Genomic DNA, 10,124 nt, shown 5'->3' with positions numbered 1-10,124 from the left:
GTGGGTTTGTTTGGGATGAAGCCGCCGGAGGAGCCGTTCGGAGCCGCGCGGACGGGCCCGGAGGACTCCAAGGCCCTGGGCAGCCCCTGCGCCGGTGAGTCCGGATCCTCGGGAATGGGGGAGCGCTGGGATTGGGGGCTCCGGGAAAAGGACGGGCTGGGACCGTCTGAGGACAGTTGGGACCTTCAGAGACGTTTTGGGGTCAGTGGGGGCCGTTCTGAGCCAGTGTAAGGCAGTTTAGGACTGTTCTGAGTCAGTTTGGAGCCAGCGTGGGGCTGGTTTATGTCCATTTTGGGCCAGTTTTCAGCCATTTTGGAGCCATTTTGTGGCCATTCTGGGCCCGTTTGCAGCCATTTCTGACCAATTTGTGGCCAGTTTTGTGGACCAGTTTTTGCCGTTTTGGACCAGTTTATGTCCATTCTCAACCAGTTTTGGCCATTCTGGGCTGGTTTGGGCAGTTTTGGGCCAGTTTTTGTCATCCTGGGGCAGTTTGCTCCCATTCTGGGCCATTCCGAACTGGGTTCTGGCCAGTTTATGGTAATTTCGGGTCAGTTTTGACCAGTCTGGGCCAGGTACTGGCATTTTTTTCCTGGCACCAACCAGCACCACTGCGGGCGAGGCCGAGGGGTGCAGGAGGTTGGGGGGGGTGTCACAAACTGGGGAGTGCAGTGGGTTTTTGGGGGGAATTTGGGGGCACTTCGAGGTGTCACAAACTGGGAGCTTCGGGGGGGTTCAGAGGCTGTTTGGGGGGCCACAGACCACGGTGATTCCATGTTGGGGGTCCCACGTGGAGCGGGTGGGGCTGGATCCAGGGCCTTCCCACTCGGGACAGCCCGGAATTCCCCGAGGGCCGGGCTGACTCCGGGATGTCTCCGGTGCAGTGGAGCCCGGGCGGGTGAGCAAGGTGGAGCCCGAGGAGAAGCCCGGGATCGGCGCCGGCTCCCTGGAGCTGTTCCCGGCCGCCGGCAGCAGCTCCGGCCGCTGGTTCCCCGGCGGGCAGCGCGGCCCCGAGCCCCCCCGGGACCCCCCGGCCCCCCGCGCCGGCTGCTGGGGGGCCCAGGGGGGCGTCCCCGGCCCCTTCCGCTGCGGCCAGTGCGGGAAGGGCTTCCGGCAGAAGCAGAGCCTGGTGACGCACGAGCGGATCCACACCGGGGAGAAGCCGTTCCGCTGCGGGGACTGCGGGAAGAGCTTCAGCCAGCGGCCCAACCTGCTCACGCACCGGCGGGTGCACACGGGCGAGCGGCCCTTCCCCTGCGCCCAGTGCGGCAAGAGCTTCTCGCAGAAGGCCAACCTGCTGGCCCACCAGCGCATCCACGGCGCCCACCCCGAGGAGGGCAAGGCGCGGGCGCGGCCGGCGCGGGGCTGCGCCGAGGACACGCCCTTCGTGTGCCCCGAGTGCGGGAAGAGCTTCCGGCAGAAGCCCAACCTGATCACGCACCGGCGCATCCACACGGGCGAGCGGCCCTTCTCCTGCTTCCTGTGCGGCCGCAGCTTCAACCAGAAAACCAACCTGGTGACGCACTACCGGGTGCACACAGGTGAGCGGCCCTTCGCCTGCGCCCAGTGCGGGAAGCGCTTCACCCAGAAAACCAACCTGGTCACGCACCAGAGCACCCACACCGACCTGCGCCCCTTCCCCTGCGCCCAGTGCCACAAGTGCTTCAAGGACAAGGTGTCCCTCAAGGCCCACCAGAAGACGCACGTCCCCCGCCAGCGCCGCTGCCTGGCGCGCGGCCCGGCCCCCGCCGCGCCCTTCGGGGCCGCGCCCGCCCTGCTGCCCCCCGCGCCCGCCCCGCAGGACCCCCCCTTCGCCCCGCTCCCGCCCGCCCCGAAGCCCCCCGAGGGCGCCGAGCTGTTCCCCTGCGAGGAGAAGGGCTTCCCCCCCCAGCCCCCGGGCGAGCCCCCCTTCCCCTGCGCCCACTGCGGCGACGGCTTCTGCCCCAAGGTGCCCCTGCTGCGGCCCCCCGAGGCGCCCCCAAACTTCTCCCCCGGCCCCCCCCTCCTGGGGCCCCCGGGGGCGCAGCCGGGGCTGGGGGATGCCGCGGCCCCCCCCGAGAAGCCCTTCATCTGCAACCAGTGCGGGAACAGCTTCGGGCTCTGGCTCGCCCTCGTCGCCCACCAGAAGAGCCACGCGGGGCACAAGCCGTGCCCCGGGGCCCCCCCCGAGCCCGCTCCCGGCGCGGAGCTGCCCCCCGGGTCCCCCCCGGCGCGGGCGGGCGAGGCCCGGCCCTGGCCGTGCCCCGAGTGCGGGCGCAGCCTGGCGCAGTGCGAGCGGCTGCTGCGGCACGGGCACGGCGCCGGCGGGCGCGGCCCCTTCCGCTGCGACACCTGCGGGAAGCGCTTCAGCCTCAAAACCAACCTGGCCACACACCAGCGCATCCACACAGGTGAGCGGCCCTTCACCTGCGGCGTCTGCGGCCGCCGCTTCAACCAGAAGGGCAACCTGGTGACGCACTACCGGGTGCACACGGGCGAGCGGCCCTTCGCCTGCGCCCAGTGCGGGAAGCGCTTCGCGCAGAAGCCCAACCTGCTGGCCCACCAGAAGACCCACCTGGGCCGCCAGCCCTTCACCTGCCTCGAGTGCCCCAAGCGCTTCAAGAGCAAACTGTCCCTGCGGGTGCACCAGCGGGTGCACGCGGGGCCCCCCGGCACGGCCCCCGGCGCCGCGGACCCCGCCGGGGCCCCCTTCCCCTGCGGGCCCTGCGGGGAGGCCTGCGGCGAGCACGGGGGGCCGCCCGTGAACCCGCGCGGGCGGCCCCACTCCTGCCCCGAGCAGCGCCGCCCCTGCGCCGAGCACCACCACCACCCCTGCACGGAGCAGCACCGCGCCTGTGCCGAGCAGCTGCACGCCTGCGCCAAGTGCCCCTGCGCCAAGCGGCTGCACCCCTGCCTCGAGCAGCCCCGGCCCTGCGGCGAGCAGCCCCACGCCTGCGAGCGGCCCCACGCCTGCGAGCGGCCCCACGTCTGCGCCGAGCAGCCCCACGCCTGCGAGCGGCCCCACAGCTGCGCCGAGCAGCTGCACCCCTGCGCCGGGTGTCCCCGCGCCTGTGCCGAGCGGCCCCACGCCTGCACCAAGCAGCCCCACGGCTGCGCCGAGCACCCCCACGCCTGTGCCGAGCAGCCCCACCCCTGCGAGCAGCCGCTGCCCTGCGCCGAGCAGCCCCAGCCGTGCCCCGAGTGCCCCCACGGCTGCGCCGAGCGGCCGCACACGTGCGCCGAGTGCGGGAAGCGGTTCCGGCAGAAGGTGAACCTGGCCGTGCACCTGCGCACGCACACGGGGGAGCGCCCGTTCCGCTGCGCCGACTGCGGCAAGGGCTTCAGCCAGAAGGCCCATCTGCTGCGGCACCGCCGCACCCACGGCGCCGGCCTCGCGCCCGCCTGCTCCGCCGGGGACCCCCTGGGCAAGGGCCCGGAGCCCCCGGCCCTGCTGCTGCCCCCCTGCTCCCGCGGGGCCCCCCCGGCCCGGCCCGACAGCCCCTCGGGCGCCGCCGACATCCTCCTGCAGCTCATGCAGGACGAGCACCCCCCGGGCCCCGGAGCCCCCCCGGTGCCCCCGTGCAAGTGCCCGGGGGAGGGTCCGGGCCCCAGGGCGCCGGGGCTGCCCCCCCCGTGCTGCTGTGCCGCCTGCCTGGCCCCCCGCCCCCCCGAGCCCCCCCGGGGGCAGCTCTGGGCCAAGGCCGGGGGCTGCGCGCGGGCCTTCGAGGAGAAGCGCGTGCCGGGAATGCCGGGAACGCCGGGAGCGCCGGAGCAGGAGCACATCGAGGAAAAACCGGCCCCGTGTCCCGGCTGTCTGTAACCCCCCCGGGACCCTCGTGGGGATGTGCTCCAGGACGCACGCTGGGGCCCCTGCCAGGACCCCCACCCCTGCCCCCGCACTAGGACCTGCCCTGGCTGCCTGGGACCCCCCTGCACTGGGACCCCCACCAGGACCCCCACGGGCAAGGGCCGGCCCTCAGCTCCCACACTCACCCACAGCGGACCCTGACGAGGACGGAGCCGAGGGGTCAGAGCTGAGGGGTCAGAGCCAGGGTGACGCCTCTGGCTGGACATGACACTGGGACTTGGAGGAGCCTGGTGGGGATTGGATGGGGCAAAACAGAGCCAGACTGGGACACGGCCCATTTCTGGCTCGGGAAGACACCAAAGGACTGGAGGGGGTGCCACTGGACCTGGATCTGCCACATTGGCTCCGGCCACATAGACTGGGAAGAGCTGGATCCAGTGGCTTAAAAGTTGCATCCTCTGGAGGCAGCCACAGGGGCGAGAGGGCTCCAACTGCTTCCAGAACCTTCCAGGCTGTTCCAGACTGGATGGCATTCCACAAGGACATGGTTGGGACGGAAGAGCCAAGCCCTGCCACTGCAGGAGTCTTGAGGCCCTTTCTCCTGTTGGATGACCTGGGATCCCCAGTCCAGCTCCATATAGAGGAGCTGGGAGAGCACTGGGAAAACAGCCAGGAAAATGGCTTGGAAAGGGTCAGCTCTGCTTCCAGAAGGGACCTGGAGATGCCTCTGGTCCGGGGGGGCGGGGGGGGCAGCTTGTGCTTCTGCTTGCTCTGGATAACTGTGCTTTGGGACTTGATATTGGTGGGGGCTGGGGGGGCTTCCAGGGGCGTGGGGGGCATGGGATGCTTGTTGGGCTTTGCTTGGCATCTCTGTGTCCCCCCTGGTGTGACAGAGCCAGTGGCCAGGGGGCTGCAGCCTCGGGCAGAGCTCTGGCCACGGGCACCGGGATCTGCCATTGCTTCATCCCAAAGGGAATAGGATCTTCTGAGGGGACCAACGCGGGGCAGCCACCACTGGAGCCCCAGCCGGGCGGGGGGTCCCGCCCCAGCCCTCTTCTTCCCCAGCTCTGCTCTCTGCAATTCTATTTTTTGAGGTTATTTAAAATAAAAGCTTCTGATGGCTCCAGCAGCTCCGGGTGCTCTGTCCGGGAATGGGGGGGCACGGGGGTCTCCCTGGAGCCTCAATCCCAGCCTGAATCCCGGCAAAGGCTGTGCCAGCTGCAGCCCCCGGGCCATCACCGTGACCAAGGGGCCGCCGGGACAGTGACAGTGCCGGGACCCTCCAGCGCGCCCTGCGGCCACCAAACCTCCCCTGGACACCAGGTGGGAGCTCAGGACCAGCGTGGCCACCAAGCCCACCCCGGGGTCACCCTCACGTCCACTGGGGTGGCACTGAACCCCCCCGTGCTCCTGGAGGCAGACTGGGGGTCTCACACCGAGGGCTCTCACTAAGGGGACGCACTGGGACACGGACACCCCCTGTCCCGGCTGAGGGCACCTGGTGTCACCCCGGGTGGGTTCTGGGAGGATTGGGCACGCGGGCTGCAGGGGCAGGACCCAGGGTGGCTTTGGTTGTTCCTGCCCCGGTGTGGGACCCTCCGGTGTGGGACCCTCCGGTGTGGGGGCTCTCGGACGCCCGGAGTAGCCGGGCTGGTTTCTCGGGATTTGGGGGGGTGAAAGGTGGTCTTGGAGAGCATGGGGGGTGTCCCCGAGCAGCCCCGCTCGGGGGGTGGCCGATGCTGCCGGGGTGGGCGATCGCGGCCGCCATCGCCCGGGCAGAGCCCCCCCCAAAAAAACGCGGGGATCCCCCGGCCCGTGGGTGCGGGGGGTGGGTCTACGGTACCCCACATCCCCTCCCGGTGCCCCCCGTGTCCCGGTGCCGCCCCCCGTCCGGCCCCTTCCGCCGCCGCCATCGGGCCCCGCCCGGAGATGCAGACGGTGAGCAAGGGGGGGGCCCGGGGAAGCGTCGGGAGGGCTCAGGGGGGCCCCGGGGGTGCGGCGGCCCCGCTGTCCCGGCGGAGGGGCCGGTCCGGGGATGGGGGGGCTCCGGGGGTCCCCGCGGAGGGGGCGGGGGGGGCGGACAGGACGGGGCGGTCCCGGCGCCTCCGGGCGCGGTTACCGGGAAGGGGGAAGGCGGGCTCACAGGGACCGGGGGGCGGCACCCGGGGCTCCCCACGGCTCAGGGGGTCCCCACGGCTCCTCCCGGGAGTCCCCACAGCCCCAGGGGACCCCACTCATCAGTAGGGTCCCCGCAGCCCCTGAGGTCCCTGCTCCTCCGGGGGGTCCCCACAGCCCCAGGGGACCCCACTCCTCTCGCCCCGGGGAGCCCCCCAGCCTTGGGGGTCCCTGCTCTTCTCATGAGTCCCCGCAGCCCCAGGGAGCCCCAGAGCCCCGGGGGTCCCCACTCCTCCCGGGGCTCCCCACAGCCCTGGCAGTCCCCCCAGGCCCCCTGTGCTGACTGCGGGGGCCGGAGCAGCCCCGGGACAGGACCCTTTGGGGCCCGGGAGGTACCGCAGTCCTGGGGTGACCCGCAAGGGGTGCCCAGCGAGGGGTCGGTGCTGCCGGCTCCCCTGAGCCCCCCGCTGTCCCTCCAGGGGGTGCCCCCCGACGTGTCGTTCGAAGAGGTGGCCATTTACTTCTCCCCCGAGGAGTGGGCAGAGCTCCTGCCCTGGCAGCGGGCGCTGTACCGAGAGGTCATGGCTGACAACTACGACCTGGTGGCCAGTCTGGGTGAGGGGCCGGGGGAGCACCGGGCTGGGGGTGTCACAGGGCTGGGGGCACAGAGATGGGGGTGTCACCAGGCTGGGGGCATGGCCGGAGGCTGAGCCGGGGGTCCACAGCCTCAGCCAGGGGTCCAGGGCTTGGCTGGGGGTCTGGAGGCTGAGTGGGGGGCCCAGGAGCTCAGCCAGGGGTTCAGAGGCTCAGCTGGGGTCTGGGGGCTTGGTCAGGGATCTGGGGGCTGAGCCAGGGGTCTGCAGCCCAAGCCCCCTGGCAGAGCCCGACCTGCCATCTCTCGGTGCAGGGCAGGGCAGCAAGTGCATCTGTGGGTGTGAGGAATAAAGGCACCAGATACCCCGGCCCTGCTGCCCCACAGCCCCCCATCCCCTGTGCCCGGCCCCACAGCCCCCACAGCTCCCAGTGCAGCCCCCACAGCTCCCAGTGCTGTGGCCTGGTGGCGGTACCAGTCCCCCAGTGACACTCACCGGGCATTTTGGGGGGCACTGAGGGGTCTCTTCCCTGCACAGGCTCCACGTCCAAGTTCAGCGACATGAAGGAGGAGTCGCCCTGTGCTGGGGGGGACAGCAGAGCTTCTGACGTCTCCAGCACCGGTGAGTGACTGGGGACATCCCGTGGGGCCACCCTGAGGTGTCACTGTGCCCTGAGGGGCTGGCTGGAGCCAGACCCCCCGTCTGACACTCCCCCGGACCGGGTGGGAGTCCCTCCCAGCCCCCCCGGGTGGGTGAGGGGCCGGCGGTGGGTCTGGGACCCCCTGTGCTGACACCCTTTTCCCAACAGGTGCCCAGGACGGCTCTGCCAGCGAGGATGATGGCGGGGGACTCTGGGACTTGGGGTTCAGTGCCCCCCGCTCCGGCTGGAGCGACACCACCTTGGGGGGCTGTGCCGGGGACCCCCCTCGGGGGGAGCCGGGGCCGCCCCCGTGTGAGGGGCTGGGGCTGAGCTGCGGGGCCGAGCCGGGGGCTCCCCGGGCCGAGCACCCCCCCGCCCCGGGCCCGCCGTTCGTGTGCGGGACCTGCGGCAAAGCCTTCCGGCACCGCCGCAACCTCCTCACGCACAAGCGGCTGCGCGGGGGGAACCGCGCCCGGCACGGCTGCCCCGACTGCGGCCGCGCCTTCTGCCTGCGCGGGGACCTGCTGCGGCACCGCGGCTCGGACCGGGGGCGGCCCCGCTGCCCCCAGTGCCCCCAGTGCCCCCAGTGCCAGCAGCGCCCCGCGGGCGCGGCGGGGCCGTGCGGGCACCGCGCGGGGCCGGGCGAGGAGCGGCCCTTCGTGTGCGGGCGCTGCGGGCGCGGCTTCGCCTGGAGGGAGAGCCTGGAGCTGCACGTGCGGGCCCACCCGCCCCCCGAGCGCGCCCACCCCTGCCCCGAGTGCGGCCGCGCCTTCCGCAGCCGCGGGCACCTGCGGCTGCACCGCCGGGCACACTCCGGGCACCGGCCCTTCGCCTGCGCCCGCTGCGGCCGCGCCTTCGCCTCGCAGGCCAACCTGAGCACCCACCGACGGCTGCGCCGCCGCTGCAGGGCACCCGCCCGCAGGGAACCCCGGGGGGAGGAGAACAGGGACCCCCAGGGGGAGAGGGACCCTCGTGGGGATGGGAACAGGGACCCCCACGGGGAGAGGGACCCTCAGAGGGAGAGGGACCCTCGTGGGGATGGGAACGGGGACCCCCACGGGGAGAGGGACCCTCAGGGGGAGAGGGACCCCCGCGGGGATGGGAAAAGGGACCACCCCGGGGAGGAGAACAGGGATCCCCAGGGGGAGAGGGACCCCCACAGGGATGGGAACAGAGACCCCTGCGGGGAGGAGAACAGAGACCACCCCGGGGAGGAGAAGAGGGACCCCTCTGGGGAGAAGGACCAACACGGGGATGGGAACGGAGACCCCTCCGGGGAGGAGAAGAGGGACCCCCCTGGGGATGGCAACATGGACCCCCAGGGAGAGAGGGACCCCCGTGGGAATGGGAACGGAGACCCTCGTGGGGATGGGAACATGGACCCCTCCAGGGAGGAGAACAGGGACTCCCAGGGGGAGAGGGACCCCCACAGGGATGAGAAAAGGGACCCCCACGGGGATGGGAACAAGGACCTCCCCAGGGATGGAACAGGGGAGAGGGACCCCCACAAGGAGAGGGAGCCCCATGGGGATGGGAACAGGGACCCCCATGGGGATGGGGACACCCGCAGGGACAGGGACCCCCTTGGGGACCAGGTCACCCGTGGGGACAGGGATCACCATGGGGACAAGGACCCCCTTGGGGATGGTGATGCCTGTGGGGACAGGGACCCCCTTGGGAACGGGCATCTCCTCAGAGACAAGGATACCCTCGGGGATCGGGACCCCCTTGGGGACAGGGACCCCCTCGGGGATGGGAACCCCCTCAGGGGTGGGACCCCCCTCAGGGCCGGGAGTGACCCGGGGGGTGACCAGCAGTAGCCCCAGGATGGGATTGTCCCAGTGCTCCCATGAATGTGATGCCAGTGCCGCGGCCCATCCCGGACACCCCGGAACTGTGAGCACCTGGGGACCCCTGGAACCGCCTGAGGGGCTTCTCCGTGTCCCTTTGGACCTCAGAAATCCCTCTGGGATGTGTCTCCGTGTCTCTTTGGACACAGAGACACATCCCAGAGGGATTTATCAAGATATATTTATCAAGATATATCAAGATATATCTGGACCTTGATGTATCTTCAGACTTTGGGAAATCCCTCTGGGATGTGTCTCCATGTTCCCTTTGGATTCTGAAGTATCTTCAGACTTTGGAAAATCCCTCTGGGATGTGTCTCCATGTTCCCTTCAGGCCTTGAAGCACCTTTGGACTCTGAAATGTCTTTCCAGGGCGCTTTCCACTTCTTCAAGACTTCGGAAAATCCCTCTGGGATGTGTCTCCCTGTTCCCTTTGGATCTTGAAGTTTCTTTAGATCTTGGGAAATCCTTCTGGGGTGTGTCTGCATGTTCCCTTTGGATTCTGAAGTATCTTCAGGCCTTGGAAAACCCCCCTGGGATGTGTGTCCATGTTCCCTTTGGGCATTGAAGTGCCTCCAGACCTTGGAATGTCCCTCCAGGGCACTTCCCAGTCCTCCCAGTCCCACCAGTGCCCTGCCCCGGGTCTGTGTTTAAAGCCGGGAGTCTCTTTAAGTCTGTTTATTCTGATTATTGTGGTTTATTTATTCTTTTCTATTTTTCTATTTTATTAAATTCTATTTAGGTTATTCCGGTTGTTCTTCTACTTATTCCCCTTGTGTTCATTCCCGCTCCCTCCGGACCCACTGGGACAAGGCTGGAGCCTCCCAGTCCTGGGGGGTCCTGTGACAGTGGGAGCCACCACGTGTGCCCCCAGTGCCCCCCCCCCAAATAAATAAACCCCCAAATTGGGGGGTTAATGTAGAAACGAGCAAAAAATGCAAATGAGGCTCAGGGGGTGGTTTGGGGGCACCCACGGACCTGGGGGGGCACCCACGGACCAGGGGGGGCACCTGCAGCCCCACAGCCACCCCCAGTACAGCCCAGAACATATGGGGCAGCCCCAGTACAGCCCAGTATGGCCCAATTTACACAGACCAGCCCCAGTACAGCCCAGTATGGTCCAGTTCACACAGACCAGCCCC

General features: G+C 69.6%; 1 protein-coding gene across 1 annotated transcript; it reads left to right on the top strand.

The window, feature by feature from the left end:
• The first annotated feature begins 6 nt into the window (after positions 1–6).
• LOC113980827 lies at positions 7–9,080 on the top strand. The gene is made up of 8 exons (XM_027708044.1): positions 7–94; positions 882–3,792; positions 6,156–6,291; positions 6,379–6,514; positions 7,030–7,113; positions 7,301–8,304; positions 8,353–8,399; positions 8,490–9,080. The coding sequence occupies exons 1-8, from the start codon at positions 16–18 to the stop codon at positions 8,950–8,952; spliced, it is 4,860 nt and encodes a 1,619-aa protein (XP_027563845.1). The 5' UTR covers positions 7–15; the 3' UTR covers positions 8,953–9,080.
• Positions 9,081–10,124: the final 1,044 nt, after the last annotated feature.

This window comes from Neopelma chrysocephalum, unplaced genomic scaffold, assembly GCF_003984885.1.
Source record: "Neopelma chrysocephalum unplaced genomic scaffold, ASM398488v2 Primary Assembly neopelma1_95336, whole genome shotgun sequence".
NCBI classification, from domain to species: domain Eukaryota; kingdom Metazoa; phylum Chordata; class Aves; order Passeriformes; family Pipridae; genus Neopelma; species Neopelma chrysocephalum.
Note: the sequence above shows the minus strand (reverse complement) of the source record. Positions and strands in the feature narration are given on the sequence as shown.

What these genes read in the sequence shown, in the direction of transcription:
- LOC113980827 (XM_027708044.1), top strand. Translation starts at nt 16, where the DNA reads ATGAAGCCGCCGGAGGAGCCGTTCGGAGCCGCGCGGACGGGCCCGGAG. An exon ending in TTCTGACGTCTCCAGCACCG is followed by an intron (nt 7,114 to 7,300) that starts GTGAGTGACTGG and finishes TTTTCCCAACAG; the next exon opens with GTGCCCAGGACGGCTCTGCC. An exon ending in ACCCCCACAGGGATGGGAAC is followed by an intron (nt 8,305 to 8,352) that starts AGAGACCCCTGC and finishes GGGGAGGAGAAG; the next exon opens with AGGGACCCCTCTGGGGAGAA.